The sequence below is a fragment of the Ambystoma mexicanum genome, chromosome 6q (genome assembly GCF_040938575.1).
Source record: "Ambystoma mexicanum isolate Mex_15411 chromosome 6q, UKY_AmexF1_1, whole genome shotgun sequence".
NCBI lineage: Eukaryota > Metazoa > Chordata > Amphibia > Caudata > Ambystomatidae > Ambystoma > Ambystoma mexicanum.
Window position 1 is genome coordinate 1,654,980,399 of NC_090937.1, and position 13,723 is coordinate 1,654,994,121.

The 13,723-nt window shown below is 45.7% G+C and overlaps 1 protein-coding gene across 2 annotated transcripts in view; it reads left to right on the top strand.

Annotated features, from left to right (window-relative positions):
* TTC31 (tetratricopeptide repeat domain 31) overlaps positions 1 to 13,723 on the top strand; it is a 317,092-nt gene that overhangs the window by 73,273 nt on the left and 230,096 nt on the right. For both annotated transcript variants that reach the window (XM_069632487.1, XM_069632488.1), the window contains 2 exons: positions 10,488 to 10,584; positions 11,053 to 11,291. In XM_069632487.1, coding sequence (XP_069488588.1) covers positions 10,488 to 10,584; positions 11,053 to 11,291 — 336 coding nt within the window. The remainder of the gene's footprint in view (positions 1 to 10,487; positions 10,585 to 11,052; positions 11,292 to 13,723) is intronic.

The window sequence follows — 13,723 nt, forward strand, 5'->3', positions numbered from 1 at the left end:
GGGTGGATGTCTGGTGGACTTCTACGGCAGCACTAGAGGGGCTCTGCAGCAATGGATTTTCTTTGATTCAGCGGCCTTTTGTTTTTTTTTTTGTGCCTTTTTCTCGACGTCAAAGAAGAACAAACGGCTATGGTTGGAAGTTACTTGATCCCTCAGTCCTGGACTCTGGTGATGGGACTCTGGATGAAGATTTTCTGCTTCTGTAGGCTCCTCTGGATGCCTGCAAGTTTTGGCCGGATTCACACTTCCAAAGACCATGCACTCTAATGGTCAGGGTTCCCGGGCATTGGGATTCTGCAGCCTCGGAAAGTCACAGCAAATCAGTGGTTCGGCCAAAATGAAGCATATCCTAAGGCTAGCTGGTCCCACCAACACACCGGAGGAAGTTGTCCTGTGCAGGTCTTCCCAGTCGAAATGAAAACTGGGTCTGCACAGCTGCGGAGCTTCGCTGGGCACAGTGACCAGGAGGGTGCTGCTGGCGTCTCTTAATGTCTTCATCCTCTGATGTCCTCTAGTGGTCAACTCTGCTTGTAGTCCAAAAAACCTTGCCTTTTCAGCAAGTTCCCATTTATTCACAGCCCTAGGGCTGTCAATTACCAAGCAAGGTGGCTGTCCTCACGGACAGACAACAGCCGGCCAATCAGAACTTGTTTCATTCACCGTCAAGCACAACTAGAGACAAAGTACAGGAAAGTTTTGGGACCCTCCCTCACTTCCTGCCTTTCCAGACACTGGAGTCAAGGCGTGCTTCAGGGCTGAAGCCCGCCAAAGTCAAAATGCACAAAGGACTCAAACCCGATTTTTAAATAGAGTGAAAGCCCAGAAGGAACTAACTGACAATAAATGCTGAAAAAAAGCCATTTTGGGAAAATTCACCCTTGAGTGTTGTACTGCAGCTGAGAAATCAGCCTGCAGATCCATGGCACAAAGGTAGTTAAAAAAGAACCCACTGCCACCAGCCATTCAAGTTAGTGTAACAAAGTTACATGAGTAGTTGGATAAGGAGTTACTATGTAAACCCCTTCCCCAAACCCCCAGCACTCCACTGAGGGGTGTGTGTGCTGGGCCCATAAAAGAAAATGTAAATAAGACAGCGGTCATCTTACTATTCTTGGGAACGGTAGTTCACCCAAGAAGATGTAGTTAAACATATTTCCTCCCAACTACCTGGGTAATAACTCTCAGACGAACATAAACATTCCAGCCACCAGCACAGGAAAAGACACGACATAACAGTGGCACTGCACAAAAGGTGCTGTGTGTCAGTGCAAAAAGCAGATGCCTATGGAGTTTACTAGACTCTATTAAATAGTAAAACACAAAATCCTAGTCAGAAAAACACACAAGTGAGTGGGGAAAAAGTCCCACTCACCGCAAGCATAAAAATTCAAAAGCCCGGGGTCAAGCCAAAGTGCTGGGGGTCTCTAAAGTTACAGGGAATTGGCACTGAGGAGATAAATCTCTTAACACCTCCCATCTGCCAGTGGTGGACCTCCAGACTGCCACTTTGGAGTACCATCTTGCCCCTTCTTGGGCAGGCACTCCTGCTTCGGCACCACAAAAAACAAATCTGACCTCCAATGGCAGCCACAATCTCCACTTCAAGAAACCAATCTGCAAACCAACACTCGCATTGAAAGACTGCACTTGCAGACACTCGGACTCAACCACACCTATACAAAGGGAATGACGCCACAAACGGCAAGGCATAAATTAGTTTTCAAAAATTAGCAGATTTTGCTAATTAACATTTTTTGGATTAGCAAATGAACTAATTTGATTAGCAATTTTGTACTAATATGGAGTGTCACCAGAATAAGTTGTACCTCAAGTAGAATTAGCAAGAATGCAGAAATGATTTCTATGTACGTATAAGTGTGAGAGTGCATGTTGAGAGGGCTACGTGTGAGAGCTGGATGCAAGAGTCAGAACTATGGTGTGAGAGAAGAGTTTGGGCAAGGCTTCAAAAGAGCCATGGTTAAAGAGTGTGAGAGATGGTGTTGGAGAGAGCCAGGATGCAAGATAAGGGGTGTGTGGGAAGCTGCAGAGACAGAGTACATGTGTTTTGTGACTGGGTGCATGAGAGAAAGCGGGGTGCTAGAAAGGGTGCCTGCATGTGGAGTGTGGGAGTGTGAAAATGAGCCCAGGGAAGGTGAAATGTTGAAAATAAGGGTCAGCTAAAAGATACGAAATGTGCAGGGCCGGAGACAGAGGATGTGAAAGATGGGTGCCTGCATGAGCTACCGATGGGGGGAGGGAGGGGGAGAGGGAGGGGGGGGGAGGGAGGGAGGGAGGGAGGGAGAGAGGGACCCTGGAATCTCAGGAATTTTGATGGGGGGGGGGGGAGCTTTCACTGATTGCTTTTTTGTTATGCTTGCAGTACTGCGCTGCCACTGCCCGTGTGTGGTTTTATCTCGGCAGCAATGACTAACGCTTCCAGCACATTGGCAAAAAGAATGCAGGTGAAGCAAAATAACGCGTGTTTATTTTGCTTGAACTTTCATTCTTTTTTGTTGACTTTCAATGCTAACATGCGTTTCTTTTGCTTTCGTTCTTTTTGCCCAGGTTAGGGTGGACTCGGCCCCCTTGAACCACAGCCATTAGGTTTGCAGGCTGGACAACTCACCACTGCACTGATGAAAAACAACTACGGTCAAATGTCCAAGTTCGGTACTGCAAATTTTCCGGAAAAACCTTTGTATTGGTACTTGGAGTTTACATGAGCACATTTTAACGTGTTGATTTTATGGAAGGCGAATGCCTTTTGTCCTATGCAATTTGTGTCGTTGTGAAAAGGCAATTTAATGAAATATGCATATTTCAATTTGAACTGACTGAGTGTTAGAGAGCAGCTGCTCTCTAACACCCAGCACCCGCCGTAATAACACAGCCTGCTTGTAGAAGGCAGCAGGCTTCGTGATTAGGGCGGAGGGTGCTGGTGTAAGTGTCTGACGATATTATTTCTACCCGCCAATTCGGGCGGGAGAAATATTCTCAGCCACTTGCTAACATGATCAGCAGGCTGCGTTTATTACTGCAGGTGCTGGTGTTAGCAAGTGGCTGAGAATAATATTCGGGCGGGAGACATATGACAGTACCTCTGGCTTGAAGAAGAGTGGGGCAGCTGGATTCTGTCTTGCTACAGCCGTGCAGACCCTGTGTTCCTGAGCCTCAGTCGTGGGGACAAGAGGGAGGATGTCTGGAGGGCTCCTGCATCTGTACTCGGGAGGTCGTTGGCGGCTATGGGCTCTTTTCAGTTCAGGGCACTTTGTGGCTATAGTGCTTAGCAAACCGCACCATCGCTGATCTCGGATACCAGTTGGGCTTCCTTCACTCCTTGCGTTGGGTCCTGCACTCTGGTGAAGGGACTCGATCTATGGTCGTCCTGCTTCTGTAAGGTCCTTATGAGACTCCTGGAGCTTCTGGCTGGATTTCAGACATTGCACTGGACTACGAATACTCTACCCCTGGCATTTGCTTCTCCCAACAAAGAAGCACAGCCCGTCAGGGAAGGTGGTCCAGTGGAGTTAGTCTCGTGGTTAGTTGGTCCCACTAACCCAAGGGGAGAAGTCGTTCCGTCTGGAGCTTCTGTCAATGTGAAAACGAGAGTTAAGCACAGCAGCAGGGCTTCACCGGGCAATTCAAAGGTCTAGGAGGATGCAGCAAGTTTGTTCAGTTTTTTTTTTCGTCGGGTGTTTATCCCAGTGGTCGACTTTGCCTGTAGTCCCACAACCCTCACCTTATTAAGCAGGTTTCTTCCATTCATGCACAGCCTAGGCTGTCAATCGCGCAGCAGGGTGGCTGTCCTGAAAGGACAGACAACCAATCGGGACTAGTTGCATTCAGGCATTCCTAGAGACAGAACAGGGGAGTTTTGCGGCCCTCCCTCACAGCCGGTCCTTCGGTTATTTGGTTAACTACGGTTTGAATATAGCTTATGAACATTTAGCCAATGGTTATAATGCATAACAGCAATCTTCAGCCAATAAGGTGTGACTTATTAGGCACACCTATGATGTGACGATTTCTTCAAATATAATTATTTTTACTACACTGACAAATATGTGGGCCAGTCTTGTGCTCTCTTTGATAAGAATGTTTTCGAGTTAAATTTCAAATAGGCACATTCAAATGTTCTTACTTTTTGGTATACTCTGTTGCAGCGAGAACTACGCATCTCGTTACAATATAAGGCAAATGATCCCTAAATATGTCCGACACCAACAGGGTTGGTAGATGGCGATGTAGGACTAGTAGGTTGCTGTGGCACCCTAACAACCATACAAACGAAGGCAGGCGTCCCGTGCCCACGCTTCGTTTTAGTGTGCTGGATTGCACGAGCCATTACGGCCGTAACTGAAGGTATGTCGAGAAAGAAATCCACTTAAATATACTGTGTCGGTTTAACAAGACTATATCCGATCTTATTTATGTATCCTGTGGTGGGGATTCTCGTAACTACGTTTGATCCTAAATGTAGCCTCACAGCTAACTAACGCAGAACCGCCCACACTTTTCTGCCAGTTTCCAACGGCACTGCACTTGGCGCATACTGAGGCAGACAGTACAGATGTTTGCTGACTCTTATCCTACATGGGTAAGTACGCGTAAAGCAACTAATTATACAGCGATAACAATCTACAATCCCTCCTTTGTTTGCCTACACCGCTTTATAATGTGGAGATTTTCTTAATAGAAAAACTCGCATCATAGCGCAACGATGCTTTAAAGATTTCTTCAATCCTCTTTTCAGAGTTGGGATTTATCCCTGTTATAACTTGCCCACTAACTATCCGTCGGGGTCCGAGACCACGTATTAAATACGGTAAGACTGACTTGTTTTTATACAACTTACTTTTCATGAACCAATGTTATCAGGCGACAGGAATATACTTCACATCCTAATGAGAGGTTTTCAGACCTGCTTAACAAACAGCACTAGCTGGCTGAAGACTACCCCACATTAGGTGTGACCGCCTGTTCCACTGACATAGATTTGTTGGCTTTCATTTTCTTGATTCAAATCTGACATTTTTAACTTTTGTAGTGATGACGGATGACTAGCATTGATGCAATTGATCGGATATATACAGAATTAATGTACAATAAGATCTCTCTGTGAACTGTACAATTGAATTGTTCAATTTATTTTTCACGCAACCTTCTAATGGTTTCCCTTTTTTACTGTTTGCAGAATATTTTTTTTACCCTTACATATCCTGCCTTTTCCCCCTCCCCTTTTTCTCTGTCTTTAACTTTGGTCACTTATTATATGTATTACATTTTATGTAATTCTGCCACTTTTTGATTTACTGTTTATGGAATTAGCCTGGATTTGAAAAAGGCAGGTGTCACTGCCGAAACGTGTCATCCAAGGGCAATCTGTTATGTACACACAGGTGTTTTGACAAAATTAAATCTTACCTTGATTTACATATGCTTTTTTGTGGAGCAGGCTTATGAGGAGGATCCAATATCCATACCAAAAGCAGATGCCTAGGGAGTTTTGTCAGACTCTTAAAGAACACTGTTGGTAATCTTTCAATAAAAGATTCAACACGTTCAGGCCGCAGCTCAAAGCACACGCTCCATTCCTTCCATAGCAAGCATAGGGTTGTATGCTAGGCCATATATTGCACGTGCAGTCTCAATCACTTACAACATATAACATGATTATGGTATACTGACAGGAGGCGCAGAGGTTTAGGTTTGACAACCCAATCGTTTAAAGCAACACTAGGTCAGCGTTTAATCTGTCTGAAATCTAGCTGGGGATGTAACCAGACCAATATCTCAAAGCCTGTTCGGAGTCTTGGTTAGCCCTATGGGACCTCTTGTGATTCTCCCCTCCCACCCCCCCCCCACCCCCCATATGCCTTATATCGAGTGTGTGTACACATGCACAATGATGATTCTGTAAGATACTTGAGGTTCAGGGAATTACTATTAATATCCATGTGTGGCACTTGTGGATCTTAAATGAGTCCATATATGGTGCTGGCGTCTAGAGACCCTCCTTTTCCTCCCCATCCCATGGCTGTACAAATGTACAGAGTTTACCACCAGATTAGTTTAGGAGCATGACGTGTCTGTTTTACTCTTCTTATATACACTGTACCGCTGGCTTCAAGTTAAGTTTGTTTGCACGTGTATGTAACCCCTTTATTACAGTGTGTATTTTTCAGTAGATCTGTGTAGTTTGCGTTTGGAGAGTCTGTTGGGTCTATAACCTTTACCTATCCACCAGCTTTCATGCCTCCCCTGAGTGACTCCTGACTGCTCTGCCCTAGCTACCAATTTAGAGAGTTAGGGCTGTCTTTTGGTTGGAACCCTAAAAACCCTTAGGTTAGATGATGGTTTGAAATTCAGATTGCACCAGCAGGAGCAAGGCTTTGGTATCCGGTATTAAGTCCAACATAGTTTATAAATTATTTAGAAAGACTGCTCTGTGACCGCACATAGCTGACTTTTTAAAATCGAGAACTGCCATGCCCCTGCCGCACCGAATGTGGTGACGGGCACGTCGGGACCAGGAAGAGCTGTCGCAGGAGAACAGGTAAGTGTGTGTCTTTGGTCTGTTTGTGAGTGTAGGAGGTACGGGTATGCTTGGGTGGGGCGGGATGCAGGGGTAGCTGAGGAGGGGGGGGTTCGGTCGTGTAATCACCTGATTTTTTTCAGACTTCCCACAATGGTGGTGGTTGAGGGTGGAGCGCAGCGGAAGAATTTTTGCTTTTTTCATGGCCGCTGAAAATCGGCGAAAAGAAATTGCACTTTTTGCTAGGCGACCAAGCAAAAGCGAAATGACATAGAACCAGGCATCCGGCATTAACCAGGGACCCAGAGCTACAACCTTGGAACGAGGAGCTAGGGCATAGCGCTCCGCAAATATAACATCCACAAAAGATGCAAACGGAGCAGTATGACTCGACACCCCTATGCTTTAAATGTTGTAGATGTGTACTAATTGTCCCAAATGCACATGGTTACATTCACACACATGTGTTTCCTCGGCATTAGTTGGCCTGGGGGGGCCAAATGAGCTCCTGTAGCTGGTGGTATCAAGCGAACCAGGCATTCCTAGGCTAGAAGCAGGAGCTAAATCCCAGCTCCCCTCAATTTCGATCCCTGGATGATTGTACAGCCCCCCCCAGAGGAATTTTCCAGAATCTCCCCTTTCCAGAACCCCCACACTAATGTTGGTACTCAAACTGTAACCAGTTTAAGGCATTTGCTTTCTGCCTACCAGTAGGTAGGAGGCTTTGTGTAACACATGAGATTTGAAAGGGGGTATGTGAAAAGTTGAGAACTGTCTGCAGGGGTTTGTACGTGGTACGTGAGACGGAGGAGGAGGCTAATCCTATTGCCTTCTATGGACTGTTATTGGGTCTAAAGGGAGTGAAGCGGTTGATGGCCTGTTCTTGCTGACTCACGATTGTCAGATAAGGCACATGGCTTTACTTTCTTTCCAGATGTGGCTGCAGAGATTGGACTCGTTGACAGACCTCACTTGTTAGGGAGAATTCTCAGAAATGTGCTATTCCCCTTCTACCTTGGAGACCCCCAGCTCTTTTGCTGGACTTTAGGACTTTTAACTTCTAACCTAGAGAGAGACCGACCTTTTTCCCACTTTCTCTTGTATTTTTCTGAGATTTGGACTCTGTCTCTTTTGAATTTGGAGTCTGACAAACTCCATAGGCATCCTCTTTGCATTGTCACACTGCACCTTCAGTGCAGTGGCACAGGGAAGTCTCTCCGATTTCCCAAAGGTCTAAAAACCTTCTCTTCTATAAACTGTTTCCAAGAGCACTGAAGTGAAATTGACTTTACTTACATTTTGTAACTTTCTAGACCCAGCACACACTATCTTACAATAGGGTACTGCAGTGGTTACTTAGTATCCCCTTTGTCTGGCTTCTCATGTAACATTCTTGTTACCCTTTCTACAATTAATGGTTGGTGGCACTGGTTTACTTTTTACTACCATTGAGTGTTTCTACCGCGGCCTGTAACTGCAGCTGCAGTAAAGCACCCATTGGTGCCCATTTTGTCAAAATGGTCTGGTCTTCTTTTTTTGCCATTTCTTGTTGTAAAGGTCCTTCTTGAGATTACTCTGCACGCCTAAACCAGGTTAGTGAACCCCGCTTCTGGCGCCAATGTGTCGGGCAGGGGCAGGTAGTGAGGGAGGTGCCACAGGACAGCCACCCTGCTGTGTGATTGACAGCTATGCAGCGAATGAATGGGAGAAACCTGCATAAAAGGCGAGTTTGTTTGACTGGAAGGCAGTTGACCACTGGACGAAGGAATCCGAAGAAGAACTTGGAAGAGACGCCTGCTGCAACTCCTGGACAGTTTGTTTGCCCGGTGAATCCCTGCTGCGCTGAAGCTCCGAATTCCCCTCGACTAGAGAGCCCTGCAAAGCTCGACTTCTCACCTTGATTTGGTGGGACCAATCGAGACAAGCTCATCTGGAAATCCTCTCGTAGTTGGCTGTACTTCCATTGCTGCTGCAGGAACTGCCAGGGAGAGGAACACCAGAATCCATTTAGTGTCGCTAAGTCGGATCCGAGCTCCAGGAAGATCCTCCGGACTCTCAGAAACAGGACTGACCAAGCCTGAGCCACCTCAATAGTGCTGGACCCCATATGTGAGGAAAGTCCATTCGGGTACCCGAGAACTGCGGTGGTGCTATTTGCGAGAGCCGCGAGAAGCTGAAACCGCCAAGTGCTGCTGATCAGAAGTTTGCCCATTGCTGCTGCTAACCTTCCATTCGTAGTGCAGGAGTCCCCAGAGGTCCTCCCTCTTGTCCCCACGACTGAGGCCCATGAACACAGGATCTGCAGACCTACACAGGAACAGAAGCCAGCTGGAACCAATTTCTTCAAACCAAAGGTACTGTAAACTAAGGGGTACTTACCTCTTGTTGTGTAGCCTTGCTAGCTCTCAGTTGAGACTTGACTTGGTTGCTTTGAAGAGTTGCTTGCAGCTTTCCCCTCATAATCCTCCCAGCTTGTAGCCCAACAGCGATTTCATTTTCTTTTTTTTTCTTTGTTTATTGTTATGCTTGGCAGTGCAACAGGAAATCTGTATATGGTAGGTCAAGTGAGTCCACATATGATGCACATACAAGAGTGAAAGGTACACAGGGAGAAGTTAGCAACACGTGTGTCATAGAAATGGCCATACATAACAACTAGACAATTACGGGGAGCAGGGATGATGGTTCGCCAGTCTCGTCTCTCGAGTCGGTAGACAAAGATGTATAGGCCGAAGGGACACCAGATGTTCCTAGCGATTTTCTACAATGACTTCTAAAACATTGTGCAAGACTTTTTACTTACCTTCAAGAAGTTCTTCAGCTCCCCTGGACTTTGCTCAATTAACACTTGGCTGTCCTGGCTCCCTGAAAGACTCTTCTGTCCTCTGACTTTGTGCTTTAACTATCCCTCAACAAGTCACAAATTCTTTACTTGTGTAGCTGGGAAAGGGTTAATGTAGTTTGCATTGGGGGTTACCTGCTTCAGAATATTTGTTAACCTTAGTTTTATTCCCAAACCTTTACCTTTTGACACTCCACTCAGTATTTCTCTAAATGTGCCAGTGATATATTAATGTCCAGTGTCCTAGTTATTTGTCACCTAAGGGTGTAGGAAGTGTCTGTGTTCCATCCCAAATGGCCATCTACTGATTTATTGAAACTGTATTTTTGAAGTATTTTTGATTTACATATATTGCTCCCTTCTGAAGAAGGCTTATTCAAACTGACTGTTAAATAAAGAATTGTTTAATCAAGAAACCTTGAGTGTAAGTGTTATTTGGCTCATTGTCACTGTGATGCACTATAACCCTACAGCTCACATTGACCCCTCTTGCCTCAGTCACTCTACTAACTTGTCTAGTAGATGCTTGTACCAAAGGTTGGGTTAACTATTGCCAATAGGAGAAGGCTGGTGCAGTCTCCACAGGGTACTACATACAATCTTGCCTAACATCGCTTGAAACATGGAAAGTAGTATGGTTCCTCCCTGACCTAGTGCGTCTGTTTGGTATTGAATTGGGGAGTAACTTGCAAAAACATTTTTAGGTCATGCATTTTCAGAAGGCGCTTGCTTGTTAGAAACATGTTTTCTGGTCTGTTAAATATTTCATAAGCATGTGTTGTGCTTATGAATTAAAGCAATTGTATTGATGAGCACACATACTTGCAACCAAGTAAAGTAATAAGAACAAAACTGAAAATAACTAAAGTTCTCTGACATATATGCAATATTACGTGGTCTTGTCCTCTCTGAATGCATGAGTGGTTATGCACTGGGCCCTAGTAATGCTACATAAGCCAGTCGTGTACTCCTTAGTTTGACCAGTTTGAGGTTGAAAGTCTGCAAGATCCGAGTGTAAATGCTTGTAGCTCAAGAGACTAAGATGGAAGTACGTCAGGAATAACGTCTTGTGGAGATTGGCTCTCTCAGATGGTTCCTTTTTCTTCTCAGGATATGATGGATTTTGTTAAGCAGATGCTGGTAAACGAACCTGAAAAATTACAACAAGCAAGTTCAGAAGGATTAGCTCAATTTTTTGAGCATATAGGTAAGTCATTGACGTGGACACGATGCAAACCTATTCCACCTGGTAGGGACGGGCAAGTGATGCAATATGAATACACACAACCACTGCTGGCTGACCCGTGTATTGCTGTATCCTCTCGAGGACACGAGTACACAGCTGACCCTGTCTGCCTCTAGGCTTGTTCAGTTCTGTGACTCTACCTCTGTCCATAGGCGGCCACCGTAGCATTAATACATAAACCGCAAACTTGCATAGTTGTAAAACTTGCATTAAACTATTATTGAAAATAAAAGGTAACTTCTGTAGTCTCTACCAGGAGACTTAATGTTCCTGGTGTGTGCAAGCCTTGCCCTTAGAATAGCCAGTATGACTGAGTGTCAAATAAGGATGGGTACATATTGCAGTACCTCCCCTGGGAGAGATCTTGCTGGGTGTCTGCTGTTTATTGAGCTGAGAGGCTGCTCCTGATCAGTTTGCTTGTTTCCCCAGATCCGTCCCCGGGGTACCACTACAATTATTATCATGATATGGAGGATGTTGATGATGACGACGATGAGTATGAAGACGTCTCGGATGACTTCGAAGAGGAGCCCAGCCATATCGTACCGACTACATACTGTGGTTTACAGAAAGCTTTCCTGACCTCTCACGTGCCATCGTCAAAGCAGACCTCCAATAATCCATTCCTTAATTTTAAAATGCCCCAGCAACATATAATTACCCAAGAGGTGAGTGCTCGCTGGTTGTCGCCACAGTAACCTTTGCATTCTTCGGTACGCAGACATGGCCCTTAGAGATAACTATGCATGACCCTTCTTGCTACTTTATTTTTATTTTTTTTAAACCATTTTATTAATTTTAACTGACACAAACCAAACTTGCAGCATATACAATAACGTTTCAATTATGCATTTCTTCAATCGTGTGCGCTGCTTCCCATATCCCACCCCCCGTTATGAGCCTATTTCTACTAATGTTCTATCCTGCATCTTGTGTTGGAGTATTTAGTTCCGAGGGTTCTGATAGGTCTTGCACTGACCCAAATGGTTCCGCTATCAAAAGGTCTTGGCCTCCTCCCCCCACCCCCCAACATTGCTAACCTCTTGCCATACCATGGTTTCCGCCTCTGCCCACTTTTGTAGGTCTTTCCACCATACTTCCAAACGTGGTTTGTGACAGGTCTTCCATCCCATAGCTATTCTCCTTTTCGCAAGCGCATATGCCAGAGCTTTCAATTCTCTTACGTGCCCAAATTTACGTGGCCTGGGGAATCCCCCCAACAGACATGCCCATACTGTATCTATCACAATCCTGACACCCTTTTCCGCAAACTTATGTTCAATCACCCTCAAAAAGCTCTCAATAATCGGGCATGAACAGAACATATGACCATGCCCGCATTCTCCTCATTGCATTTAGGGCATGCCTGTCGTCCTGCATTTTTTAACTTGGCTATTCTTTGGGGTTTCAGGTACACCCTGTGCGCAACATACAGTTGCATCTGTTTGAGTCTAGCATTCCTCGACACCTTCTTGTGATACCCTGGCGCTCGTTCCCACATCCCATCTTCCATCGGGGCTCCCACCTAGTTTTCCCAATCCAGTCTCAGCTGCGTCACCTCCTTTCCCACTTTAGTCATCAACATCTCATATATCCTAGATGTCTCATGGCCCCCCTCCGCTATATCATATATTACATCTATGATCGCGTCTGGTTCTCCTTCCAGTACCGGTTCAGGCCACATTCTATTGATCTTCCGCACCAATCTATGATGCGTAATATATTGGCCACTGTGTAACCCAGTTTCCACTCCCAACTCCTCAAAGTCTGTTATGATCCCATCCTGCCAAATATCCCCCATCGTAACTATCCCAACCGGCTCCCAGTGGTTCCTAATCAGCCTCCTTAACTGCTCTTCCCCACCTGCCAGCGCAACCAGTGGTACCTGTGGGGAGCACGGGTACTGGTTCTCCAATTGACAAGCCCTGCCACACATCTTCCACCCCACTACCATCATCTCAGGGCGCCCTCCCATTACTACTGGGGGTAACCACATAACCTCCTTCAGATAAAAGGGGCCGCAGTCCTGCCCGAACAACCTGGTTTCAGTGGTTACCTCTTCCGAGAGCCATTTAGCCACATATTGCAACTGACTTGCAACATAATACACTTCATAATTTGGCAATTTTATACCCCCTTCTCATGAAAATTCTGCAGCTTCCAGAGGGCCAATCTATTCCGTGTGCCGTGCCACGGGAAGTCCCTGCACATGCTATCTAGTCTGTTGAAGAACTTCTTTGGTATAAGATATGGAATATTCCCAAAATAGTGCAGGAGCCTGGGCAACACCACCTCTTTAGCATCGCATCGCGTCCCATCATTGCCAAAGGCAGCCTCACCCAGAACCGCATGCAATTCTCTATTTTCTTGACGGCTACCTCTGTATTACACTTGTGCTCTTCTTCAACCGTGTGGTATATGTCTATGCCAAGGTAGCGGAATGTGCTGGCCTCCCATGGCACTTGCAACACCGGTAATTTCTCCGGGGGAATCCCTTTATACACCCCCAATGGGAACATGCTAGACTTCTGAGGGTTCACCGCTATATCAGACATGACCGCATACCTTCCCATCACCTCCAAAATATATTGGAGGTTTTCCTCTGGATGTCGCAAGTACAGTAATATATCATCTGCGTATACGGATATCAGATGTTGTTCACCTGCCGCAGGGATGCCTATCGTGTCATATTGTTGCCCTAAATAGATCGCTAGGGGTTCCAAGGCCAGTATATAAAGCATGGGGGACCATGGGCAGCCCTGTCTGGTTCCTCTTTGAAGCTTCATCTCTCAGAAATCACCAACCCCATTTTTACTCAGGCCAGCAGTTCGCTATATAACATTTTAGCCCACTGCAAATATCCCAGACCCATCCCATAACCGGCCAGGGATGCCAACAACCATGGCCATCTGACAGAGTCTAAGGCCTTTATTGCATCCAGCGAGACAATCGCCAATTCGTCCTTGCTTTCGTTACCATATTCAATGACTCTATGGAGTCTTCTGAGGTTGTTATATTCCTATTGGGGACATAACCCGTCTGATCCGGATGTATCAATTTACCTATTACTCTGCGCAACCTGTTTGCCAGAACGGCAGTT